General features: G+C 38.8%; 2 protein-coding genes across 3 annotated transcripts; both read left to right on the plus strand.

Moving 5' to 3' along the window:
* The first annotated feature begins 523 nt into the window (after positions 1–523).
* Positions 524–4,477, plus strand: LOC120004956 (putative ribosomal large subunit pseudouridine synthase SVR1, chloroplastic). 2 transcript variants are annotated; one of them, XR_005469683.1, is made up of 11 exons: positions 524–1,016; positions 1,189–1,268; positions 1,402–1,502; positions 1,606–1,678; positions 1,895–1,988; positions 2,073–2,121; positions 2,268–2,418; positions 2,709–2,765; positions 3,229–3,284; positions 3,863–4,125; positions 4,226–4,477. XR_005469683.1 is itself a non-coding variant. In XM_038854341.1 (10 exons), the coding sequence occupies exons 1-10, from the start codon at positions 551–553 to the stop codon at positions 3,921–3,923; spliced, it is 1,188 nt and encodes a 395-aa protein (XP_038710269.1). In that variant the 5' UTR covers positions 524–550; the 3' UTR covers positions 3,924–4,477. The 2 variants fall into 2 exon arrangements, 1 of the variants encoding a protein (XP_038710269.1); XM_038854341.1 differs by having other exon boundaries at positions 3,863–4,477.
* Positions 4,478–5,563: 1,086 nt separating this feature from the next.
* On the plus strand, positions 5,564–27,873 carry LOC120005463 (kinesin-like protein KIN-UC). The gene is made up of 22 exons (XM_038855099.1): positions 5,564–5,635; positions 5,795–6,121; positions 7,080–7,180; positions 7,360–7,482; positions 7,882–8,067; positions 8,689–8,910; positions 9,051–9,213; positions 9,612–9,761; positions 10,135–10,223; positions 11,039–11,251; positions 11,357–11,491; positions 18,099–18,278; positions 18,630–18,809; positions 19,115–19,234; positions 19,378–19,506; positions 19,584–19,722; positions 19,831–19,923; positions 25,331–25,456; positions 25,981–26,106; positions 26,383–26,526; positions 26,623–26,751; positions 27,414–27,873. The coding sequence occupies exons 2-22, from the start codon at positions 5,878–5,880 to the stop codon at positions 27,560–27,562; spliced, it is 3,141 nt and encodes a 1,046-aa protein (XP_038711027.1). The 5' UTR covers positions 5,564–5,635; positions 5,795–5,877; the 3' UTR covers positions 27,563–27,873.
* The last annotated feature ends 53 nt before the right edge of the window (positions 27,874–27,926 follow it).

Raw genomic sequence — 27,926 nt, forward strand, 5'->3', positions numbered from 1 at the left:
AAGCCCTACAAGCTAAAATTCTTGCTAGAATGATGAATGAGTAGTATTTAAATTGAAAGTGTATGTAATATTTAGTTGTTACATGTATGCTCTTTTGAAACAATGATCTAAATGTACGTATGTATACTCCTTTTTAATTAATATATATATATATATTTATATTTTCTGATATTTGCATTGAAATTATTATTTTATTTAAAAAATTTGTTGTCAAAAATATGTTTCGCTCATCATAATATAATCAATAAAAATTAAACAAAAATGAAATTAGAAGTGATTGGAGAAAATGAATATTTTAAGTTATAGAGAACAATCTTGAAAAGTTGATGTAGAGTGCTGTGATTCTGTAAAACTGTAAAATGATTCATTTGATTGTATTTTAGAGAATCTGTTAATAGAATTTGTTGGAGTTGCTCTAACTAAAGTTTACCAAAGTTCAATAGCCAACAGAAAAGGCCCAGCCCATGAGTTCCATTTCTCTTGTGCCCAATTAATTGTGAAAAAGAAAAGAAAGAAGACAAACGCACCAAAAATCTATCGAACGCGAGGGATGGCTACACTGTCCCTCTCTTCTTCACTCTTCTCCAAGCCTTTTCTTCCTCTCAAACTCAAAACCTTCTTCCACACCCTCCCTCGCATCACATGCTCCGCCGCCTCCTCCTCCTCCTCTACTTCTTCTTCACTAGAATTCAACATCACATTTGCCCCTCCTAAACCCAAACCCAAGGGGTCGCTGAATGACGTCCACGACTCCATCTCCACCGGCTCAGTTCCCTGGATAGTGCGCGGCGAAGATGGAAACCTCAAGCTCCAGACGCACCCGCCAGTGCAACTCGTCCACGCCCTGGCCGATACCAAGAGCGCAAATCCTACCGACAAGAAGAAGAACAAAAAGAAGAGTGCCCCCAAGACTCCTACGCCCGAGCCCAAGTATTCAAAGGCAGCCAGGAGATTCTACAACGAGAATTTCCGGGCTCCCGCTCAGCGCCTCAGTAAAGTTCTTGCTGCCTCTGGTGGTAAGTTCTGTAATTTTGTGCATTCTTATTGTTGATTGGACTCTGACCGTGTATTGATCGAAATCGAGTTGATTTGGTACAAGGAATGTGGTTTTTATAATTTTTTCTGCGTACAATGTGCTGAACTAGCAATTATTGTGTAATTATTGGCTTGTGATGGGCTTGTGATCAGTGGCATCAAGAAGGAGCTGTGAAGAGCTAATCTTTGAAGGTCGGGTGACTGTCAACGGTTCTGTATGCAATACTCCACAGGTCAGTTTGCAGTTATAGTGTTTTCCTAAAGAGAATCAACTGGCTTAATTCCAGAATTGATATTGTTATTGTGGGATGCCGGTACTCGTCATTGTATTTACTCTTGTTTCGTTTCACTTGCTGTGATGAGCAGACTCGAGTTGATACTGTGAGGGACATCATTTATGTCAATGGAAACCGGCTTCCAAAGAAACTGCCACCAAGGGTTTATCTTGCTCTGAACAAGCCAAAAGGGTTTGTAACTTTTGCTAAGCCCAGCTACCTATGCATTTTGCTAAGCATTTCATCCTTAGAAACTTTATTCATTTGTAAAATTAATGTAATCTCTTTATGACAGGTATATTTGCTCATCTGGGAAAAAAGAGTCCAAGACAGTTATGTCTCTGCTTGATGATTATTTGAAGAGCTGGGTATGCTTTGGAACTTTATACATAGCTTCTCAAATTGCCAATCAATTTTGTTTTCAAAAGATAAAAAGCTAGAAAAAAGAAGAGAAGACACACATTCTCTAGAATAAAACTCTGGGCTTCTATAGTTGCAGTTTAATTTCAGTAACACATAGTCGTTGGATTTTCTTCTATATTTTTTTCTCAAAATTTGTATGCTAAGATTAAGTTGCATTTCAGGATAAAATAAATCGAGGGGTGCCCAAACCGCGGCTCTTCACTGTTGGCCGACTTGATGTTGCCACTACCGGATTGATCATCATAACTAATGATGGTATGCACATATTGCTATTCTGGAGAATAATGAGATATGTGAGGGTTCCTTATATTAAGCAGTTGCAGTTCTATTTATCTTCAGGAGATTTTGCTCAAGCCCTTGCACATCCTTCGTCTAATTTAACAAAGGAGTAAGGCTTCATACTTCATAATAAAATTCCATGTATTTAATTCTTAATAATATTCAATTAGACACTTTGGTTGTCAGCTGTCTAAACAATACTTGGTTCAGTTATTGGATTTCAATGTTGGCTAATGATGATGTCGTGTGAATTAGATACATTGCAACCATAGATGGTGCAGTAAACAAGCAGCATTTGATAGCTATTAGTGAAGGAACTAATATTGAAGGTGTCCATTGCGTCCCAGATTCTGTGGAGTTGCTACCACGTCAGCCTGAGATACTACGATCTCGTATTCGTATTGTGGTACCCTTAATCTTTTCAGCTCTACAAGAATTTCTGCACTTCTCCCTATAGTTGATTTGTGCTGCAAATTATTCATTTAGGTGTTAAAACATTTCAATTATTTTGGTTTTGACCCGTTAGGTATTTGTTTTTGTTTCTCCACATGACCGAAGATGAAATATTGTTTGTGGTTTATAAACTATGCTGTTCCTCTCTTTAACTGGTAAAGTTTCTATAGGGAGTTGAATGCCTGTCTTGGTTGATTAGAATTAGATCATAGCAATTTATTTGTTTAAATTACCCTATTTCAGGTTCATGAAGGAAGGAATCATGAAGTTCGAGAACTAGTGAAAAAAGCTGGCCTTGAGGTTAGCTTGGTCTTCTTTATGAGCGTTTATGGATTATTAAAAAGTACCTCTACATTCATCGGAGTCGGTTTTTGTATTCTCACTAGATCATATTATCTGTGAAATTCTTTGGTGACTAAAGCGGATTTGTGTTGTTTATCAATTTGATAAATTTTAATTCTTAAAAGTAGCGACTTTGGTGCTTTGAACTGATGTGAGTTTTTTTTTTTGTTTATCCTCTTTCCTCAATCTGATTTGTTCTTTCCCTTTATTAAACATGCATCTGTAATACCTTTTTAAAATTTTCATTATAATTTTTTTCTGTAATATTAAATAACTGAGAGCTCTGGGTTACAAATGAAGTATGTTCCGATGAAATCTGGTCTTCATTAATCGTAAGTTTAATTAATCACTTATCTTACTTCTTTTCTTTTTGTTGATTCTTTTGTGTTCATATCAGTGCTTTCGTTTACTGTTATTCCAGATTCATTCCTTAAAGCGTGTGCGAATAGCTGGTTATAGACTTCCATCAGACCTTGGGTAATGTTCCTTAAAATCTCTCTTTTTGTTATGGTTTTCTTAATCTTTTTGATATTGGTTTTTCCCTGAAAACATCTGTGCAGGCCTCTCTCTGCAATTTCTTTGTTTCTTGTTGCTCTAATTGGAATGCGAACGTGGGTCCTTGTTGGACAAAGTCCCACATTGGTTAAATGATGCAAGGATAACTTGCATATAAGTTGGGTTCTCTCCTCCCTTCAATAAAGCCTTTTGGGGGGAGAACATGGGAGACCCAAATTATTTCATGGTATCGGAGTAGGCCGGTGTGCACTTGTCCTTGGTAAGAAGTCCACTCGTTGGGCCTTGGGCAAAGATACCCAGTCCACGAGTGCGGGGGTATTGGTCAAAGTCCCATATCGGTTAAATACTTGCATATAAGTTGGGTTCTCTCCTTCCTTCAATAAGGCCTTTTGGGGGGAGAACATGGGAGGCCCAAATTATTTCAGTCCTTGTAACCCAACCAATTTCAAAACTAACATATTTGAACATAAAGATAAAAGAAGAGAACCCTAATTAACATTTTTTTGGTGGTTCTAACTTCTAATATGATCATTTCTCAGGCTTGGGTACCACGTTGAATTGAAGAAGGCTGACCTACTGGCACTGGGTTGGAAGAATTAAAGAACTTGCTTCGCAATGACTGAGTTTCAACTCTCTCAGCTGGAAGGGAGTTTGCTTACACAATACCACTTCATGGGATGTAGAAGATATTTGCTCACTCAGGTCAATGGGTGAAAATTTACTAAATCACGTCAACTGCGCCACACTGATGACAGTACGGATTTATGAGTTGGCTTACCTCTCAGTTCAAAGTCGGGTTCAGGTAAATAATAGATCTATGAACAGAAGGCAAACCTATGTCTACTGTAGAAAGTGAAAGCTGTTCTTGACTACTGATAAGTTGCAATTTTGTATTGATGTAGAGCTGTTGGATTAGATGCAAGATCTGTCTGGTCATGATGGAAATTTGAGTAAAGAACTGACATTTGTTTAGCCAAAAAGTCCAGGAGCAGATTACTGGCTTTTAGTTGAGACATGTTAGGACTTCTCATAGAAGTCCTGTTGTGTAAATTGGGAGAATGATTCAGCGTATGGATGTTATGTTCTTCCACACTCCCATACTCTCATACTGTTGTGCACTACCACACGTTAACAAAGTTGATTCTTTGGAGGAAGCTAGCATAGAAAAGCATTCCAAGATGTTCGTGAAACTGGTAAAACCATTGCAGCAAAATTTGAAAACATTACTTGCAATAACTAGTTAGTACTCCATTTTTTACGTAAGAAGTTTTCAAAAAATATTTCTGTTGTTGAAGATAACCAAAATATACATGTCTTGTTGTAGTATCTATCAATATAAAAATATTGTCAATTACAAAATATAAAAGCACAAAACTTGGAGGGTCCAGCTACTTCATGAGCTGGGAGGGGACTTTGACAGTGCAGAGAAATGAGGCTTGATGTATGACTCAGTCTACTCTTATTCACACAGGCTGGTACTTTAATAAAATGATTCAAGTTTGACCCCACTTACTAACATATATAGATTTGGATTTTTCCTAAGAAATAAATGATTGACAGTCAAAGTGGGTCAAGTGATGCTTAATTTCATGTTTTATAGTAGTTTAATGGGAACAAAACATATAGCATGCATAATTGTCAACATCTGGTACCAACACCAATTGCTTGGTTCCAACATGGTTTGGTGTGTAGTAGTCAATACACTTCCAAGAACATGTCATGTCCCCCATCTCTACTTTCTTTATGTTCTTTTAGGGAAAAAAAATAAAGGGTGCATGTAAAACGGCATTCTAGAATCTGTTGTAGAACCGACAATCCTCAATTTCAAACGAATTTAAGCATCCTGGTAAAATCTTAGCTACCATAAAAATAAATGGTCATCAGCTTGAATGTATTCTTGGCGGAGGAAGAATCGAGAGAGATTTCCATGAGGAAGAATCGGAAGAGATTGTGATTGGGTGTGTTCTTAGTGGAGGAAGGGAGAAGAATATGGAGAAATTTTTTGGGGTGTGGGATTGTCCAAAAAAATCATGTCAAATCGAAATCATCAAACCGATTATTTGATGAATTATTATCTAGTGAATACATTAGAAATAGTTGGGAAATTGGAACTACTCCTAGGATTTGGTAAACCCATGGAGTTAATGGAAATAGATCCGTTTGAGAATTTTTTTTTTGAAATTCAAAAAAGTGCATTGAGATTGAAGGTTATTGTCCAATATCAAAATTCAAAGCAAATGAAAATGGCCGTCCTTCCCAACGCACGACGACAACAACAACTCATCAGAAAAAGAAACGGTCTCTGCGTACAAGTACGACGCGGGAACCATTCACACACACAAACAAAACACGAACACACTCTATCTCTCTCTCTCTCTCTCTATCTCACATATCGTGCCGGCCTCACTTTCTCTCTCTCTTGATGGACTTCGTCAATGAAGCTAACGACTCTGTATGAAATTTATATACAGGATCCCCAGTCTCTCTTTCTTTCTTTCATTGTTCGTTGCTGGTGATTTCTCTCTGTCGTAGTGGAGTTTGGAGCTGATTCGCAATGGCGTCAAATTCGTCTACTGCAATGGCGAGAGTGTCCTACAGGCAGCAACAGCTTCACAATTCGTCCCACGGACATGGTTCTTCTCTGAATTCGTCTTCAAGAAATGTGAATGGGAACGTGAATGACAGTAACGGCACACAACAACAAGCTAATCATTCTGCTCGCGCTAAGGCACCTGTTACGCGGCGCTCTGTCACTCCCACTTCCCGTTCTGTCTCTACCAACATCGACTTTGACAACGGTTTCTTTCTCTCTGCACATCTCGTACTAAAAAAAATATTTCACTGTTCTTGAATGTTAGTTTGTGATTTTACAGCTTTTTGGTTGCTTTTGCTGCAAGAAGTTGACAATGCAATATTGGAAAAATAAAAAGGGATTGCTAAATTGGATTAACAGATTAGGAACCAACTTTGATAAAATTGAGGCTTTTTAAAAGCGGTATTCAGATGCTTATTTGCTTTTATTTTTCATTCTTGTTTCCAGGAAAAAATCTATATACTTTGTTGAGCATAACTAAATTGGCTATCAAGATATAACTTTGTGAGTTGCCATGACATTGTGGCCAACTTCTGTGATAATTCACTAAAGCTTCAATTATCTATCATGAACAAACTATGATGTGTAAATGCGGTATTAGCAGTGATGTGAAATGCTGCAGGCTTCAACATCCTTATTGCAATGAGTGTTGTTTGGAATGTTCTCGCTCAATCTATACCTAACCAATTATAAGGATGCAAAACAATGTGAATCAAGTGATCATGCGTATCTAAAACTAAAGTGTGGCTGCTAATTACGACAAAGTAGTTGATGAATAAGTAAGATTATTTGATTATGCCAATGTTTCCCAATCTTGTATGACTTTACGACTTTGGATATCAATGAATGTGTGGTTTCTTATTAAAATGAAAAAGTATATATGAATACTGCAAGTCTGCAACAGCACAAGATTGTTGATCTTGAGAATTCTTTACCATCCACTCAATCTCCTTATGTGTTGGTGTACTAATCCATTTATCCGTATACCAATTCCGTATTTAAAAGTTTCAAGCATCCGTGGTCTTTTTGATAAACGTATGTGATTTTAGCTTTGTTGGTGAAGTATCCTTGATTTGGTATTACATAATGTGATATTAATTTTCATGGTTTGATGGGATTATCTTTATTAAATTTATCTAACCTTGACCTGACCTTTACCACAGATCCTGGAAGAGTGAGAGTGGCTGTTAGACTTCGACCCAGAAATGCTGAAGATATCCTTTCAGATGCTGATTTTGCAGATTTTGTTGAATTGCAGCCTGAGGTAATTTTATGCGGTTAAAACTTGCTTTTAAAATGGTTTGATTGGAGCCTTTAAGAACTTTTGTTATTATGCCTATTTGGTTTCAAATTTTACATGGGTATGTAATTTCCAATTAAAGAAACAGCTCCCCCCTTTCCCCTGTAGCATCCACTAGTGATGTATTTTTCCCCCCTCTGTAGTTGAAGCGGCTAAAGTTAAGAAAGAACAACTGGAGTTCTGAATCTTACAGATTCGATGAAGTTTTTACAGAAACTGCCTCTCAAAAGCGCATTTACGAAGTGGTGGCAAAACCAGTAGTTGAGGTAAGTGACTACGTAGCTTGTAACCCACAGAATTAAGAATAATTTTTTAATTATGTAAATCGTTGGTCTTCTTATTCCGGGAGGCAGCGGCATTGGGGGATTAGCAATTTAGCATCGGTCCGGAAATTATGTTTACATCATTCTACCTACTCCATGTTTTCTCTCTATCGTTTATTTCTTAGGACATTCTATTTATTTGGATGTTCTAGGTGTGCAACTCCAGTCAAATATTTGCAATGCATATGTTTGTATGTGTGAATGCAATGTGTTTTTACTGCTAAATTGGTAATTTGGTCTTCCGCATCAATCTCATTTCTTTCATGGTCACAGAAGAAAGTAAAATCTTACAAACCACATTCTGTATTTATGATACACTTCTAATTTTGACATACTATGCAGAGTGTCTTGAGTGGATATAATGGGACAGTTATGGCTTATGGGCAAACAGGCACTGGCAAAACTTACACGCTTGGCAGACTTGGTAAAGATGATGCATCTGAGCGTGGCATTATGGTTAGAGCTTTTGAGGACATAATTGCCAATACTTCTCCTACTTCTGATAGTGTAGAAGTATCCTATTTGCAGGTATTTCTGGAGTAGTTTATATGGCGGTATCGCTTACCTTTATGTTATTCTTGTGCATGCCATTTTTCCATGTTATCATTTTTGCAGCTAGATTTGTCTTCATCCTTGGTATCTTGTTAACAAAGTGAGATGCCTTCCTCAATTGACCTGGTTGTGCGTAAATGTTTTATATTTGCATTTCGCTTGAAGTTCTTATGGAATTAATAGACATAATTCATGTCTGCTGAAAGATGAAACATTTCAGGATGTGAAATGTTGGGGTGTTTCAGAACAACTTTGTTTGAAATAATTTCTGAAAGCATAATAAAACTTTTATGCATGAGGCCAGATGACATAAAAATCAGTCTGTAGGAGCTTCCATATGGGGGCCAAAGCTTGTGGGAAAGAGCTGTTTTATTAGTTGAAGAGGAATTATGCTAGATGGTATATTTGATATTCATTTTGTTCCCAGTTCTAAACTTGTGCGGTTGTGCCATATGTATATGTATAGTATAACATAGAAATTGTAACTCAACTGACGGTTACTTTTGTTGCTTTCAAGTTGCTATGCAATACAGTAATTTCATAGTAATTTTCTGAAGGATGGTTACTAGCTTATAGCCTCTTATGTTGTTTCTCCAGCTATACATGGAATCTGTACAAGATCTTCTTGCTCCAGAAAAGACTAATCTTCCTATTCATGAAGATCCCAAGACAGGAGAAGTATCATTGGCAGGGGCTGAAGTGGTTAAAATTCGAGATCTCGATCATTTCTTAGAACTACTGCAGATTGGTGAGGCAAACCGTCATGCGGCTAATACAAAGCTGAATACAGAATCTTCACGCAGTCATGCAATTCTGATGGTGGGAATGTTGTAGGTTTTTTTTTTTAATTTTTTTAATAATTGTATTACCTATAACTTTCAGACCATCATGTTCTCATCCTTTTTTGAACATAATGATAATATGAACTTCTCAAAATATCAGCCTTTTCGTATCTGTAGGTTTATGTACGACGATACATCCATGAGAATGCACAAGATCAAATTGCTTTTCAAGAGAAAGACACAAGATTGAATTCATGTGGTGGTACTGACTTACCTGTAATAAGGAAAAGCAAGTTGCTGATTGTGGATCTTGCTGGATCTGAGAGACTAGACAAATCTGGTTTGTTCTTGATGACACACTTCCATGGATTGATAATTAGAATTTTACTACGTTGCTTCAATGTTTTCAAAGCATCATACACACCTTGACCATTATAAAGATAGTTTGTTTATAGTAATGATATTGGTTTTGCCAAAATTTATTGAACTGGCGGAATCCTTTATTAGCATCATACGCACCTTGACTATTATACTGGCAAACATGTGGCCAAGTGATAAAGTTGCAGGTGTACAACCTAGAGTTCACAGGTTCAATTCCTGGAAACAACCTCTACACATATTATGTGGGATAAGTTCTGTATCTTGCCTATCCCCGACCCTGCTCACTACGGGAGCCTTGTGAACGGGAGTTGTTTACCTACCTTAATTGACTCAAATGACTATTTTTCTATGTTTCAGGCAGTGAAGGTCACTTAATGGAAGAGGCTAAGTTTATCAATCTTTCTCTTACTTCACTTGGCAAATGTATAAATGCTTTGGCTGAAAATAGTCCCCATATACCTACTAGGGATTCTAAGTTGACAAGGTTGCTGCGTGATTCATTTGGAGGTGAGGCAGTAATCTTTCCTTGGCCTTTTATTTTGGCCCTTCACATTTAATAAAGAAAATGTGCTGGAATTTCTAGATAATAGTGTTTATAAAATCTTTCCTTGGCACCTTTTATTTTTCACTAAGGACTCCAGTTACACTTTACCCTTTCAAATATGTTTTAAAATCTCTACTTCAAATCTAAAACGCACTTTTGGTACTGGCTTATTTGTGATAAGACAACAGTGTTGATACTTTATATCACTGTCTTATCATATTTTTTATTTCAATGTTTGATTAAACCTCTAGTGAAATCTTTCTTCTTAAAATTCTTGTGGTTGAGTTTTTTTTTTTTGGCTGAAACTTCCTTATGGAATTTTGTCTTGTCAAACAGGCGCTGCAAGGACTTCACTTATAGTTACAATTGGGCCATCTGCACGACATCATGGAGAGACCACAAGCACAATAATGTTTGGCCAACGGGTGAGTTGGTGAATAGTTATGCAATTTCATGTGATTAATGTGAGCTGATCAACCTCTTCTTTCCACTCTCTAGTGTAGAGTTGTATGATATATTGATCCTTAAGCATCTATGTTCATTATCATGTAAGGTTCTGGATGTTTTAAAATGATAAAAGCATCTATCCTGTTGTGTAATTTCACTGGATAAACGGGACAAGATTTCATTGATAATGGATATTTGAAGCATGCATTATTTCACACACCTCCTTTCCCCCAGGGGGAAGAAAGCAAAATTTGCTTTCTATTTCAATGAACTGAAAGACATTGCTTATTGGCCTCTATGTCAAAAGGATTGGTCTCTTACTTTGAAGAAATTTGATCACTCATGATAGCTATTTCATGGAAAAGTCACGACCCAGCAATGGTAGTACCGTTGTGATAGAAGAGAACAAAATGAACTTGAACTGCCTATGTCCTAAAGTTGGCTTCATTCTCCAACGGGCTACAGCCCTCTGGTTACAATCGAAAGATTAATGAAGGCATATGATGTCAGAACTTGAATAATTTTTTTCCATGCTCAACGTTGCTGGTTTTTATAGGTTTTTTGCTTGTTTTCTCTTTTTTCAATTGCCTACATATTTTTCCCCATCCTTAATGTTGATTGTTTAGTATTGCTGTTCCAGGTTCATATTTCAACTAGTAAGATTTGGTGATTCCATAGTTTCACTGCTTTCCATAGAGATGTAGATGATGTTGTCCATCTATTAAGTGTCAATTGAATATGTTTTTACGCGGAATTTAGTACAGATCAGTCTAGTATCTTATTTCATTTGCAGGCAATGAAAGTAGTAAACATGGTAAAGCTTAAAGAAGAATTTGATTATGAAAGTTTATGTCGGAAGCTTGAGGCTCAAGTAGATCATCTAACTGCAGAAATTGAGAGGCAACAGAAATTAAGGGACAATGACGAGCATAACTTCGAAAAGCAGCTCAAGGAATGTGTAGACTCTTTTTCTGAAGAAAACAAGAATTTACTCACAAGGTCTGAGGTACGTCTCTCCAGGTTGTTAGTTTTTGACTAATAAACTATCAGTGCGTCCTTTTTGCTCAGTTATTTTCAATCTCATATTGTTATTTTTGCTACTGGGTTGCAGTTTTTAGAGAATGAAAATGGTCATTTGAAGTTGGAGATGAACAACATCCTAACTGAATTGAACTGTCTAAAAGATCATAGCAATTTGATGCGTGATAAAGTTGCACAGCTAGAAATGAGCTTAAAACATAGTCAGGTAAATATCTCAACTAAATTATATCTTCATCATTGTGATAAAGCCTTCATCTCAAGCGATTTGACATGGGGTAAAATTAATCTGGTTGGTATGGAAAGAACCCAGCATAGCTCTTCTTTATGGAGTAAACTCAACTGGAACTTTGACTGCAAGCTCTTTTTACCTTGAGATCTATCTTAACTAAAACCTCTTTTATCTTAAGATATTTTCTTTAATAAATTTGAGCGTTTTGGAGAATAACCCGACATGTATGCTATCTATATTCAAGGTGGGTGCTTAGTTCCATCCATTTTGTTACTAGAATGAAGCCAGAGAATTTCTGTGTCGATGATCTCTACTGTTTTTCATTTCTCCTATGTAACAAAGCAATGAAACTGGATCAGACGTATTCAGATGTATGGGTTGTGATATGAAGCAGAGCATAGCTGCAGAAAGAAGAGCACATCTGCAGAAAGAAGAGCAGAGTACAGCTGTAGAAGGAATAGCAGAAAGGAGAGAGTTCTCTCGTGTTATCTTATTCCTTATTTACCATACTTCAATATATATACAGAATTACACTTATTACTGTAATTACCATAGTACCCTTTTATACTTCTCATAACACTCCCCCTCAAGTTGGAGCATAGATGTTAATCATGCCCAACTTGTTACATATGAAATTAACCCGAGCACCAGCTAGAGCTTTGGTATGAATATCGGCCAGCTGATCATTGGTTCGTACAGACTTTAAAACAACTTTCTTCATTTGTACCTTCTCACGCACAAAGTAACAATCTACTTCAATATGTTTTGTCCTCTCGTGAAACACTGGATTTGAAGCAATATGAATCGCAGCTTGGTTATCACACCATAAGTTAGACCCAGCCTGCTGTCCATAGCCTAACTCCTTCATTAGTTGTCTCACATAACATATTTCAGCTACCGTGTGAGCCATAGCCCTATACTCTGATTCGGCACTAGATCGAGCTACCACCAATTGTTTCTTGCTCTTCCAAGAAACGAGATTACCACCGACAAACACACAATATCCAGTAGTAGATTTTCGATCACTTAGTGACCCTGCCCAATCAGCATCAGAAAATGCCTCAATCCGCACATGATTGTGATTTGCATATAACAAACCTAGACCAGGGGCACCCTTAAGGTACCGAAGGATATGTAAAACAGCCTCCCAATGAGGTACTCGTGGACTAGACATAAACCGACTCACCACACTAACTGAGAAAGCTATATCAGGACGAGTCACTCCAAGGTAATTCAATCGACCCACAAGACGTCGATATTGTTCAGGATCATCAAACATTTCACCCTCATCAGAATGAAGTTTCATTCCAACCATCATAGGAGAATCACATGGCTTCGCATCAACCATCCCTGTATCCTGTAGTAAATTTAAGACATACTTCCTCTGGGACAAAAATATCCCACGCCTACATCTGGCTACCTCCACACCTAGAAAATACCGAAGAGGACCTAGGTCCTTAGTTTGAAAGTGACGTTGAAGAAATGTCTTCACTGCAGATATACCATCTGTATTGCTCCCCGTAATCACAATATCATCCACATACACTACCAGTAAAATACTCCCTGCACTAGATTGTTGATAAAATACTGAATGATCTTTGGCAGACCGTCTCATACCAAACTTTTGTACTACTTCGGTAAACCGACCAAACCAAGCCCGGGGAGATTGCTTCAAACCATATAACGCTTTCTTCAATTTGCACACCAACCCCGACTCCCCCTGAGCAACAAACCCAGGGGGTTGCTCCAAATAAACCTCTTCATGGAGATTGCCATGAAGAAACGCATTCTTCACATCTAATTGATGTAAAGGCCAATCATAAGTGGCAGCAAGGGAGATAAGAAGACGAACAAAAGTAAACTTGGCCACTGGAGAAAAGGTGTCAGTATAGTCAACGCCATAGGTCTGGGCATACCCTTTGGCCACAAGCCTCGCCTTAAGGCGAGCAATAGAACCATCTGGATTAGTTTTGATAGTGTACACCCATTTGCTACCAATAGACCTCTTGCCAGGAGGTAGAGGCACGAGATCCCAGGTCTGATTCTGTTCCAAAGCAGACATTTCATCCTTCATAGCAGTGAGCCACCCAGGATCAGAAAGAGCCTCAGACACAGACCGAGGAATGGTAATAGAGTCAATAGCCAGAGCAAATGTCCGAAGGGATTGGGAGATCCCTGCATAAGATATACTAGCAGATAAAGGATAAGTGGCACACTGACGTTTCCCTTTGCGAAGAGCAATAGGTAGATCAACATTGGACTGAACCACGGGTGCAGGAGCAGAATCAGGATCAGGGTCAGGATCAGTCGGTAGAGCAGAAGATGGAGAGGGGACCACTTCCGGAGGACTCGAAGAAGGATAACGAAACACCGAGCGAGGGCCACGGGTATAGGTTTGCAACACTGGAGGTCTAGGACTTGGCGGAGGACCAAGAGAAGGTGAAGACGGAGCAGGTACGCTGACAAGATCATAAACAAGACATTCATCAAGATCTGGTGAGACTGATGATGAGGAGGAAGAAGAAGAATGGGAGGAAAAGGAAATCGACTCATCGAAAATGACATCAGAGGAAACAAGATATCTACCCAAGTCAGGAGAGAAACACCTATAACCCTTTTGTGTCCGAGAATATCCCAAAAACATACACCGCAAAGATTTAGGATCCAATTTCGTAAGATGAGGACGAATATCCCGAACATAACAAACACAACCAAATACTCGAACAGGGAGAGGATGAGGCACTTCGTGAGGAAATAAGATTTGATAGGGAGTTTTACCATGAAGAACAGATGATGGCATCCTATTAATTAAATAGGCTGCAGTGAGTACAGCATCACCCCAGAATTGTTTGGGAACTTTCATGTGGAACATAAGGGCACGGGCAACTTCCATAAGGTGGCGATTTTTACGCTCAGCAACCCCATTTTGTTGAGGGGTATCAGGACACGAAGATTGATGAATAATACCCTTATTTGACAAGAAAGTGGACATAGCTGTGGACACATATTCTTTCGCATTGTCACTCCGAAGAGTACGGATACATAAAGAAAACTGAGTATTAATTTCAGCATAGAAGGAACAAAAAATAGAAAAGAGATCTGAACGCTTTTTCATTAAATATACCCAAGTAGCACGAGAATAGTCATCCACAAAAATAACAAAATAGTGAAATCCAGATTTCGACATAACAGGACATGGACCCCAGATATCGGAATGAACCAAGTCAAAAGGAGCACAAGCTCGTTTAACACTCCTAGACACATAAGACCTGCGATGATGTTTCGCAAATTGACAAGACTCACAAAACAGCTGCTTTAAAGAGGATAAAGATGGGCACATAAGCTTTAAACTAGGAAGAGCAGGATGACCAAGACGATTGTGAAGCTCCATAGGAGAAGAAGGACTTGACACGAACAAGGAAGAAGGTCTAACATCCAAGACGTACAATCCCCCGGAAGTAAGAGAACCTCTACCAATCATCTGCTTCGTAGACCGGTCCTGAAAAACACAATGATCATCGAAAAATGTTACTGAACATTTAAGTGCCTTCGTAAGAGCACTCACAGATAGTAAATTGAATGGGAATGAAGGTAAAGTCAAAACAGAATCCAATTGCAAACTAGATGTAGGAGATGCACTGCCAACTCCTTTGACTTCCACAAACATGCCATTAGCAACACGCACCGCAGGATACGACGATGTAGAGGAATATGAAGTAAGGATACCTGTGTTCCCAGTCATGTGATCGGAAGCGCCAGAATCAATCACCCACGTATGAGGAGAAACTGACATGAATGCCGAAGCATTCGTAGTAGCAGACGTAGTAGCGGGAGCAGAAGTAGATATCTGACTCATAAGATGAGAATATTCAGCCGCAGACAAACTCACTCGTCCCTCACTTGGGGACTCAGAATTAATACTCAAATCTTGGATGCCCATATCCATTCCAGAAACTACATTTGCAGAGCGAACCTGTGGTGGTTTGCCATGCAACTTCCAGCACCTGTCACGAGTGTGACCCACTCCCCCACAATGATAACATGTAAATTTACCATCTAAACCCCGACCACTACGACCACCACGACCCCCACGGCCACCACGACCCCCACGGCTACCACCAGCATCATAAGAAGCATGACCAACTAATCCAGACCTCTCAGAGAGATCGGGGTTGAAAGAGGTAGGCCTAACCGAACGGTTAGCCCGCGAAAAAGCTTCTGTAAGGGAGGTCTCGCCACTAGCAAGAATCTGGGAACGTGCAGAATCATACTCAGACCTCATCCCACTAAGGAAGGCAATGATAGCCAACTTCTCTCGTTGTTGTCTCCTCTTTTCCAGATCTAAATCTAAAGACATCAAAGTATTAAACTCTTCATAAATGCTCTTGAAAGAAGCAAAATACTCACTAAGATTCGAGTCCTTTTGTTCAGGCCGAAAGAAAGATAATGCTACATCATAGAGTCGATTCATATCATTTTTTCCCGAATACAAAACTCCCAGATATTCCCATATTTCCTTCACAGTATCACAGTGTGTCACCAATTCAGAGACCTTCCGGTCCATGGAATTCAACAGTTGGCCATACAGCCGTGCATCATCACGCATCCACACCTTATAGTCAGTAGCATGATTAGTAGAATCAGGTGCTGTACCAGTAAGATGGTCTTCCTTATCCATTCCCCGAATGGTAACTTGGATAATTTTCCGCCAGTGTTGATAATTAGGACCAACCAGTCTCTGGTCAGTCAACTTGGTAGAAGCCGCAACCACCTCAGTAGATCCCATTTTGTGTTCTGTCTCACTCATAATAAAGTCTCAGTTGCTACACTTCCACTACCAAACAAAACTGAAATACAGATCAACACAAAGACCCACTTCACAGAGCTGGGCAAACCATTCCAACACACACCAATAGCCCCATTCACAGCGGAAGAAGAAGACCAAGATGTGGATTTCCAGCAAGTTTTCGAACTCACATCCCGACAACGGCATGTCTACCAGCCATCATGCGTGAACAGTGCGCGCCTCGGCGATGAGGTCGCTGACCTTCCGCCGGGACTCACTAACCTCCGACGAAGATCTTTGTAAGATGAGGTTTGCTGATCCGACCGTTGGATCAACGTAGATCGAGGAAATGAACAACCAGATCAGATTTTGATGAAGTGGACAACCAGCGCAGATGTCTACCAGGAAAGCTCCGATACCATGTAACAAAGCAATGAAACTGGATCAGACGTATTCAGATGTATGGGTTGTGATATGAAGCAGAGCATAGCTGCAGAAAGAAGAGCACATCTGCAGAAAGAAGAGCAGAGTACAGCTGTAGAAGGAATAGCAGAAAGGAGAGAGTTCTCTCGTGTTATCTTATTCCTTATTTACCATACTTCAATATATATACAGAATTACACTTATTACTGTAATTACCATAGTACCCTTTTATACTTCTCATAACATCCTAGATGGTTAGATTTTACTTATCTTTTCTGATAAATACCCAAGGATATTATATAAAATATTTTCTTCAATGGATATTTTTTCTGGCAGGCAGTAGGAACAAGCAACCATGAAAATGAATTGGTTGGCAATTGTTAAGGCTATTCTGTTCCAATTTGTTTATTCAACCAAATATTTTGACAATAATTTTGTTAAAGAAAAAATGCTTACTTATTTCACCTTCTTAGAACAAAACAAAAGAATTAAGTTACTGAAGGCATGCTGAGATGCTCAAAATTACTTGTTCCTGAAGCGTTGAAATTTTCTCTATCTAACCTTTCCTGCTAATCAGTTGCAGCATTGTATTTTCGGGCAGGCTATTTTTTCCATTCGATGGAAGTCAGGGATTAGGCCTCTTGGTTGAAGAAATAAGATTGTGGAGTCAATGGTGACTATGATCTAATCTAGCAATGGAGGCCTTTAATTAACTCTTTAACATCAATCTGGCTTACATTGGGGAAGATACTGCAATTTAGTCCCCCTGCAATTTTTGTTGGTGGCTAAAGTTTTCAAACATCCTTAAGTAGACATTCATTCTTATCTAAAGGGGTTCCTTGGTGGGTTTCAACATAGATTTTTAGGATGTTGACTTTAGTGATCATACGTCTGACAGCCATACCCTCAAAAAAGCCATGTTGCATTGAGAGAATGGTAGGTTTAGTTAGCAGCACATCGTCAAGGATTAATTGAATAGAACTATTTGCCTCCTGGATACATTATACTTGTCCATGGGACAACATTGGGAAGGGTTTAAAAGGATGAAAATCTCTTCAATATTATGGAACTTATTTCTTGTAACTAGCTCCTCCCATTACTGTACTTGAGTGCCAACCCCTTGTTGCATGCATCTAATATATTTTTACTTCTTTTATTAATATCATTTTCCCATCATCATTGATGGGGCCAGTGCACGTCATTCCAAAGTAAATTTGATATGAAAGTAGTAATGAAAAACCTTAGAAATGTGCTTTTATACTCTTGTTTACAATGCTTGATGTCAACTAGTTCTAGATTCAATTTATCTATGCATAATAGTTTTCGAGAAACATGACTACTCAAGGTTTATGCTGTCAATTTGTCTGTTAGCAGAAACAAGAGGTTGAAAACACTACATATCAGAATGTACTTGCTGATACCACTCAGATGTACGAGATGAAAATAGCAGAGCTAATTAAGCAGGTAGAAGATGACCGTGCTCGTACGGAGAGTGCTGAGCAACAATTCGATGTCATGAAGAAACTCCTAAGTGACCATCAAAAGACAATTCAGGTTGTTACTCTTTATTAACAACTGGAATAAGTTATTATGGAGTTCATTTCATCTCCAGTTTTCGTATTATGTTTTATCTCTGTTTTTCATGCAGGGAATTTAAAACATGAGGTTGAATAGTTTTTTAGTATGTTGCATGTTTCATATCAATTCTCCGTTTGTGTTTAGTTTTATCACTTGCAGTTGCGCTGATTAATCTTGTCTAATTTGCCCTATGTTTGTTTTAACTCGTGAGGGTGTTGGTTTCTTTTCTGACCAATGACCATCCTTATCCCTAATTGTTTTGCACCAGCCTTTAGCAATCTTAGAAATAACCATTTGCTCTCATCTCTTTTTTTCTTTTGCAAACAGCAACATGAGATGGAAAATTCCAAATATCAGAAAGAACTGGCAGACACCTCTCAGATGTTTGAAAAGAAAGTAGGAGAGCTAATTAAGCAAGTGGAGGATGAGCATGTTCGGTTTGAATGTGCAGCAGAGCAATTGGATCTGGCAAAGAAGTTTATAAGTGATTGTCAGAACTCAATGCAGGTAGACTTTCTCTAAAGATGCACGTTAATAATGGAAACATCATGGCTTGGCTTCTCAGTTTAGCTTCACTTTCATTTTTTTTTTTCTATCAACGCATTGATAGCATTTTTCAGATCCCCATTGATATCATCTGCTGTCAACCCAGCATGTTCACGCGGTGGTAGCCTAACTAGTTCAGTCCACTTCACATAAGTGCTAAAACCTTAGTTCTTTTGTTAACAACCTCTTGCATAATGTTATTATCTTCTCTGAACAAGATGTACATAACAACATTCATGACATTTAGTATCTCTAATGAAATGCAGGAGCAAAATGAGGTTGAGGAACTTAGGGTGAAATTACAAGAAATGCATCAGCTGCATAACGATACTTTAGTTGAATTACGATCCCTGAAATCTGAGTATGACAATGTACACGAAGAGAAGGTATTACTGATATGTGCCTTGGGATGGGTTCAGTTGAGTGTTTGTTATTTTGTAACAACTTTTATTTATTGTCAATTTTTTGGTGAAAATTCAATTGTCTATTGACAATTTAAAATAATTTTGTACAAATTTCACTTATACAGGCAACACTAAGTGAAGAACTTTATGCTGCGAGGCAAAGACTTTTGGTTGAAGAGAAGCAAAGGAAGACCATTGAACATGAGCTGGTGGAACTAAAGAAGACTGTTCCTGAAGGTGATAATGACATTGAGGTATACCATATTATGGATTTTCTCATTCTCTTTTAATTGATTTATGGTCTTAAGATATATATGTTTTTTTTTAATAGGATAAAAAGTCATATATGAAAGAAAATATTGGCAAAGGATCTTCTGCTCTCCGGAGGCCAATGGGGTTACACAACTCAAACACAGTAAGGGAGACACTATCTGGCCAAAGGGCCTCTATTGCGAAGATATGTGAAGAGGGTAAGCTTGTGCTGTCTTTGCATTTACAAGTAACATTCTTTCCCTTTTCCTTTTCTTATTGGACTACTTGAGATCTATTAATATATTGTTCTTTGTTTTGTAAATCAGTTGGGCTACAGAAGATACTGCAATTATTAACATCTGAGGACGTAGATGTCCAAATCCATGCTGTGAAAGTGATAGCCAATCTTGCCGCTGAAGGTAGACTTAATGAATCAAAAGGATGAAATTGATAAAAAAGGAAGAAGAAGATGAACACAGAGAAGAGAGAGAGCTTTTCGTATTTTCTTATCTTCTTTTTCTTCTGTTACACCAACCCTTGATAAGTCAACACATACCCAGACAAAGACTAACTTACCCTTACAATATTTAACATCCCCCCTCAAGCTGGAGCATACATATTGAACATGCTCAGCTTGGTACAGAACTTATGAAACATAGAAGGAAACAAAGGTTTTGTGAAGAAATCTCCTAACTGAGAAGTGGAGGAGACATAAGGTGTACATATATCTCCTCTCAACAACAGATCTCGGATGAAGTGACAATCCACTTCAATATGTTTGGTACGTTCATGAAAAACGGGATTATTAGCAATATAAATGGCTGCTTGATTATCACAATACATGGGCATTGGGCGAGACACCTTAACACCAAAGTCAGAGAGGATGAAAAACACCCATAACATTTCAGAAGCGGTGTGGGCCATGGCACGATACTCTGCCTCTGCACTAGAACGAGCAACAACTTGTTGCTTCTTAGAACGCCAAGTAACCAGATTATCACCAATAAAAGTACAATATCCAGAAGTAGAATGACGATCAGAACGAGAGCCAGCCCAATCTGCATCACTATACCCAGACACATAAAGAGAGGATATACGATAAAATAAACCACGCCCGACAGTGCCTTTCAAGTAGCGGATGATACGCCAAACTGCTGCAAAATGTGGGGACCGAGGGGTCTGCATAAATCTGCTAACAACACTGACTGCATAGGCAATATCAGGACGAGTAACTGTAAGATACATTAACTTACCAACCAGACGACGATATCGACCTACATCTCGGAAAACAGCACCAGTATCGGGATCAAGCCTGGTTGTAGCATCTATAGGTGTGTCTGCTGGACGAGAACCCAATAATCCTGTCTCAGTAAGAAGATCCATAACATACTTCCGCTGCGACAAGAAAAGACCACTAGAGGATCGAGCCACCTCTATGCCAAGAAAGTAACGAATGTTTCCCAGGTCTTTAGTACAAAACTGGCTACTCAGATAGCTTTTTAACTCACTAATGCCTTTCATATCACCACCAGATATAATAATATCATCAACATAAACAATAAGAATAACACTACCAGATGGTTTATGCCGAACAAAAACCGAATGATCAAACACCGACCTCTTATAGCCATAATCCACTAGAGCCTTGCTAAATCGATCAAACCAGGCACGAGGAGATTGTTTCAAACCATACAAGGATTTTCGCAGGCGACAAACAAGACTTCCACTCCCAGGAACAACATAACCTGGAGGTTGGTCCATGTACACTTCTTCTTGGAGATCACCATGAAGAAAAGCATTTTTAATGTCAAGTTGATATAAAGGCCAAGATCGAGTAACAGCAACCGCAAAGAGGATACGGACTGAATTCAAACGGGCTACTGGCGAAAAGGTTTCCATATAATCAATTCCATATGTTTGAGTATACCCCTTTGCAACCAATCTAGCCTTGAGGCGTTCAACAGAACCATCCGGTAAATATTTCACAGTATACACCCATCGACATCCTACCGTGTGCTTCCCCGAAGGAAGAGTGGTCAACTCCCAGGTTTGGTTTTTATAAAGGGCACTCATTTCTTCATCCATTGCTTTCTTCCATCCCGGAGAAGAGACAGCTTCCTTATAGGTTCCTGGAATAGAAATAGTAGACAAGGCATGAACAAAGGAGTGGAAACAAGGAGATACACGATGATATGAGACAAAGTTAGAAATAGGATGTCTAGTACAAGCACGCTTACCGCGACGGAGAGCAATAGGCAAGTCATCTGTAGAAATGGGAACTTGAGTAGCACTGGGTAGGACTTCAGGAGCAAGAGATGACTCGGTTGGGCCATACGAAATGATTTTCCTATTTGGAGTCCGAGAATACACTTGTAATGGAGGCTCAGACGAAGATTCTTTGGAAGGAGAAGAAACAGATATGGACTCCCCTGCACTTAGAGGAGAAGGAGAATCAGAAGATTCCCCCTCACTAAGTGGACCATCCGAGAGAGGGAGAACAGGGGCAGAAGAAGTGGACTCAGGAGGAGCATGTAAGGCATCCAAAACTAGGGTAGAACCTGCATCAGAATAAAAAGGAACTGTTTCGAAGAATGTAACATCAGCACAGACAAAGTAACGACGAGAGGAAGGACAATAACACCGATATCCCTTTTGAGTACGAGGGTAGCCAAGGAAAATACATTTCCGTGCTCGAGGAGACAATTTGTCCAATCCTGCATCTAAAATATGAACAAAGGCAACACAACCAAAAACTCGAGGTGAGACAGAAAAAGGAGATCGAGAAGGATATAAAATAGAGAAAGGAGTTTTATTCCCTAATAATACAGCAGGCATACGATTAACAAGATAGCAAGCAGTGAGAACCGCATCGCCCCAAAAATGTTTTGGAACATGCATATGAAACATTATAGTACGTGCTACATCTAACAAATGTCGATGCTTGCGTTCGGCGACCCCATTTTGTTGGGAAGTGTGAGCACAGGTAGTTTGATGAAGTATACCTTTGTCAATACAAAATTTAGAGACAGAAGTTTGGATATACTCAAGTGCATTATCAGAACGAATGACTTTGATACGCTTCTCAAACTGAGTAAACACTTCATTATAAAAACGAAAAAGAACAGATGGTAATTCAGATCGATGTTTCATTAAAAATAACCAAGTCATACGAGAATGATCATCAACAAAAACCACAAAATATAAATGACCAGAAACACTAGAAACACGAGCAGGTCCCCAGATATCAGTATGAACTAAAGCAAAAGATTCAGACTCACGAGGAGCATTACGACTAGGAAATGAACTACGATGATGTTTTCCTAGTTGACAAGCTTCACAATCAAGAGTTGAAATGGAACTAAGAGAAGGAACCACAAGCTTCAACTTTGACAGTGATGGATGTCCCAAACGAAAATGCCACTGGAGAGGAGTGAGAGATGCAGCCAATGCTGGAAAGGAATGAGCAGTTGTAGAATGTGGAGGATTCAAATAGTACAAACCATCACGCTCATGCCCCAAACCAATCGTCTTCTTGCTCTGAAGATCCTGAAAGACACACGAATTTGGAGTAAAATTAATGGAGCAATTCAGAGCACGAGTTAATTGACTAACTGACAAAAGATTAAAAGGAAAGTTTTTAAGATAAAGACTATTTGGAAGAGAACCTAAGGAATATGGATTCAGAATTCCTTTACCAGAAACAGGTCGTGAAGAACCATCCGCCAGAATGACATGATGATCGATAGAATTTAGGTGAGTAAAGAGTGAGGAATTACCAGACATATGTGTGCTTGCACCAGAATCAATAATCCAAGAAGGGGTTTGAACAGAACATGCAATGTTACCTGTTTTGGCAAGCGTGACAGTGGAGGTGGTTGGGCTGGAAGCACGCAATGTCTGAATAATTTGACTGAGTTGACCAAGTTGAGCAGCAATATCAGGAGTGCTAGACATTTGAGGTGTAGACACATCAGGTCCAAGTGAAGGAACAGAGGAAGATGATGCTATTACATGATTCACATGATCTGGTTTGCCATATTTAACCCAACAATATGGCTCGGTGTGATTTGTCCCTCCACAATGTGTACATTGTTTGTCACCACGGCCCTGAGAACGACCACCCCCGCGACCTTTACCACGACCACGATTACCACGACCACGAAAGGCACCACCACGGGTGTTTTGAGTAGAGAGTAAAATTGAAGCATCGGAAGTAGAGTGGGTAGAAGACTGGGTAGAGGAAGTTTGCCCCAAAGATGAACGCAGCAACCGAGAGTATGCATTTGCAGCAGTAGGTAAACTCTCACTAGCCAAAATCTGATCTTTAAACCCCTTGAAATCAGAATCTAAGCTTGCAAGAAGGGAAGCAAGCATAAATTCCTCCCAGTAGCGTTTTTGTTCAGAAATATCAGGGGTAAAAGGACGATGTTGCAACAGCTGATCCCACAAGCTCTTTAGTTTACTATAATGTTCAGGGAGAGGTATACCATTTTGCTTAGTAAAGAAAATTTGTTCATACAATTCATACACCTGAGAAACATTTGAGTGTTGAGAATGAGCACTAGCAAGAGTATCCCAAATCTGTTTTGAAGTGTTAGCAAATTCCACAGTGGAAATAATATGAGATTCCATACTATGCCACAACCATCCCATAATGAGGGAATCTTCACTTTCCCAATCAGCAAGACTAAGATCTCCTTTTTCAGGAGGTTCATCAGTAATATACTTCAATTTTTTTTTTACCTCGAAGGTGAATCTTGACAGCATGAGCCCATGACATATAGTTGTACCCATTGAGCTTCTTGGAAGTAATAGAACGAGGAAGATCATCATCCCGGGAGACACTCACCTTCGCCAGAGATTTACTATCAGAATCGGCAGTAGACATGCTGCAGGAATCTTTAACTGCAGGTTACAAAGATACAAAACAGCAAGCAAAAAACCCAGAAAAGTTCAAGAGCTGGAGTTCATCACAATCTGCAAACCCAGATTAAGAAAAAATCGAGATCTGCCAGGTGGTAAGACGAAGATTTGGTGCACCCATGCGTGTTTCAGACTCCATTCATCGTTGCAGAACACTCGTCGGCAATTTCAGGGGTCTCGCATGAGTCACCAGTACAGGAAACAGTAGCTAGAGTGAGGGATGTGTAGAGAGAGCTGAAACTGTCTTGGTAGCTGGGTAATTAACCAGCTCCGATACCAACTTAATGAATCAAAAGGATGAAATTGATAAAAAAGGAAGAAGAAGATGAACACAGAGAAGAGAGAGAGCTTTTCGTATTTTCTTATCTTCTTTTTCTTCTGTTACACCAACCCTTGATAAGTCAACACATACCCAGACAAAGACTAACTTACCCTTACAATATTTAACAGGTAGATTATGTTTATGTTTAGCAAATGGTGTTAAGTCCTTCCTTATTCTTTGCGGCAACCTGTTCATGGATCTTAGTTCTTTAAGTCTTACAAAGTTGCATGAAAATTTTGGCTTAAGCTTTCTATCTCTTTATCATTAACTTTGGATGTCAGTCACTCTTGATAATGTGCTCTATTTTCTTTTCATTCTTTCCTTTTTTCCCCCAGAATTGCATTTTCCTTTTCAGCATTTGTAGAAATATCCTGGCACTGTTACTTTTAACAACTAGAACTTACTGCAATAGTTGTTCTAACAACAATACTCAATAGCCTACTTAGTTGATGTTTTAGGTTATTTTTGTATTATTTTTAGCTATTGAAGGGTATAGGTGAATCCGCACTGGTGGGTTACTTTCCATTTAGGTGGAAACACTAAACTGGCTAGATATTAACTACGTTATCTGTATTTTGAAGATATCAACCAAGAGAAGATTGTGGAGGATGGAGGTTTGGATGCACTGCTTATGCTATTGCAGTCATCTCAAAATACAACCATACTAAGAGTTGCTTCTGGGGCCATCGCCAACCTTGCAATGAATGGTAAACATGAACCTTTGTCTCTACATTATGTATTAGATGATGTGAATCCTTTTACAATGCAGATATTATTCTACCACCCCCAACCCCCATTCCCAAAAAAAAATCGTATCCTTTTTCTGAGAGGTAATATCCATGATGAAGCTGCTGTTCGTGATTGACATAGTGATACTGGCTTTGCAATTCACCATTCGAAAATAAAAAAAAGGGTACTCCCTTAGTTCGTCTGATGCAGAATGTCAGACTATTCAAGGGAACTAGACCTAAATGACAAGAAAACATTGCGTCACAGCCTGCTAGCATTTCTTTCCTAACCTTCAGAATTTGGACTCTCCTTTCTGAGCCAAAACATTTGACTGTTACATTCTGCCATTGATCAGTTTCTATGTAACAGGACTTGCTTGTGCACTCGTAGTTCCTACTTCTATCAAAAGTTGATATGGTGATCTAAGTTTCCTGGCTCTATGATCTTCCTGATTGAAGATGTATTGATTTCTCTCATATCTTTTAAAACAAATTCTTCTCAGAGATCAATCAAGGGCTAATAATGAGCAAAGGTGGTGCTCAGCTTCTAGCAGGGACAGCATCAAAAACAGACGACCCACAAACTCTCAGAATGGTAGCTGGTGCACTTGCAAATTTATGTGGAAATGGTAAGATGAAGGTGATTTATTACTACATCAACATTCGTCTGATGCAATAGATTCTATACTATTTACATATTGAAACATAGTTTGAACTTTGAATCTTATCTCACATCATAGGTGTTCACTTTCTGTTACAAACTTAGAACTAGAAAAAGTTGTTGACATGCTGATTTTTCTGATTTATAATCTACCAAATCAGGTAGAGCAGCTTTTCATTAATTGCAAGTCATAGTTGAATATAAGAAGTTATGGTTTACTTATCCAAAGATTTTTGTACAATAGAAAGATTACACACTATGCTGAAAGAAGATGGAGGCATCAAGGCACTTCTGGGAATGATTGGTTCTTGGAATAATGATGTCATCGCACAAGTTGCAAGAGGAGTGGCTAATTTCGCAAAATGCGAATCCCGGGGAAATATTCAAGGTTTCTTGGCTGGTTTCTCAGTTCCATTATTGAAAAATGTAGATTGTTATACACCAGCCACCACTTATCATGATTGTGGTGGGCTTTTTTCTGCAGGACAAAGAAAAGGCCCATCACTTCTAATGGAATATGGGACCCTGGAATGGTTGATTGCCAACTCCAAATTTAATTCAGCTTCCACGAGACGCCATATTGAGCTTGCTGTTTGCCATTTAGCACAAAATGGTAAAATTTGGAATCTCGTTTGTTATTGAATTGCAACTTCTATCACGATTTTAGATAGTGTTAAAATTAGTTACTTTGCCATTGCGTATTGGTTTTGGGGCCTTTTTTGATACCAAACGAGGCACAATATTAGGGCAACATTAGACACAAAAAGGCCTACACATGGGGGTTTAATTGCGGAAGCTAAGGTTTGAACCCAATACCTCCTGCTCCGATACCATGTTAAGATTAGTTACTTTGTCATTCAACCCAATAAATTAACTTGTTGGTTTGTGGTGTTTCAACACATTTTATATATATTCTAACAGATAGGAGAAAACATGATAAATATTATATCAGAAAGTCACTCGACGATTTCAGATTGACAAATGTTGCTGATGTTTAGAATAACATGCTAGGCTAGTTTCAATCGTCTGCTGGAGTATGCTGATCAGTTGGGGCTCAAGTGACTTGCCCTTTTAACATGGCTTAAATTTTGTTTGGGATTGGTGGAACTAATAAAATATATATACACACTCAATTGGATGATGTATAATCGATTTTGTCTACTCATTTTACCTTTGGAGAATTATATTTGAAGCCTTCTTCTGCTCTCCTAATGAACAAATTTAGGAATTAGGATCCCTCATGAATACTAACCATATGCTTTCCTGTTTATGCAGAGGACAATGCCAGGGATTTCATATCCACTGGAGGGTTGAAAGAACTTGTTCGAATATCAGTTGAGTCTAACAGAGAAGATATTCGAAACTTAGCTAAGAAGACACTGAAATTGAGCCGAGAATTTCAAGCAGAGATGAATGCAGAATAGCAGAGGATACAGAGATTGCAGGCGAATATTGTTATCGGAACTATAATACTTTGAGCAACATGTGTCATTTCAAGCAGAGAAGAATGCAGTGTAACAGAGGATACAAAGACTGGCAAATATTGTACTCAGAACTATGGTACTTTAATAAAGTATGAAAGGTATACCATCCCCCAACCACTCTCGGGAGACGAACCTTTTTTGGGGGAAGGGGATAAATGTGAATATTATCTGATCTCCATCGCTTTCCCTCCCCAAGTATATGTGCTTCACAGTCCAAAGGAAAAGCGTGTCTTGGCTTCATTGTGTCTAAAGTAGACGGTGCAATCAGTTTATTTTACTGCCGCTAAGAACATTCATAGTGAAC

This window comes from Tripterygium wilfordii, chromosome 9, assembly GCF_013401445.1.
Source record: "Tripterygium wilfordii isolate XIE 37 chromosome 9, ASM1340144v1, whole genome shotgun sequence".
In the NCBI taxonomy this organism is placed as follows: domain Eukaryota; kingdom Viridiplantae; phylum Streptophyta; class Magnoliopsida; order Celastrales; family Celastraceae; genus Tripterygium; species Tripterygium wilfordii.

Coding starts and splice junctions, on each gene's coding strand:
- LOC120004956 (XM_038854341.1), top strand. CDS start 551: ATGGCTACACTGTCCCTCTCTTCTTCACTCTTCTCCAAGCCTTTTCTT. Junction 1,017..1,188: donor AGTTCTTGCTGCCTCTGGTG/GTAAGTTCTGTA, acceptor GCTTGTGATCAG/TGGCATCAAGAAGGAGCTGT. Junction 2,122..2,267: donor TCGTCTAATTTAACAAAGGA/GTAAGGCTTCAT, acceptor CGTGTGAATTAG/ATACATTGCAACCATAGATG.
- LOC120005463 (XM_038855099.1), top strand. CDS start 5,878: ATGGCGTCAAATTCGTCTACTGCAATGGCGAGAGTGTCCTACAGGCAG. Junction 18,279..18,629: donor ACCATCAAAAGACAATTCAG/GTTGTTACTCTT, acceptor TTTTGCAAACAG/CAACATGAGATGGAAAATTC. Junction 18,810..19,114: donor ATTGTCAGAACTCAATGCAG/GTAGACTTTCTC, acceptor AATGAAATGCAG/GAGCAAAATGAGGTTGAGGA.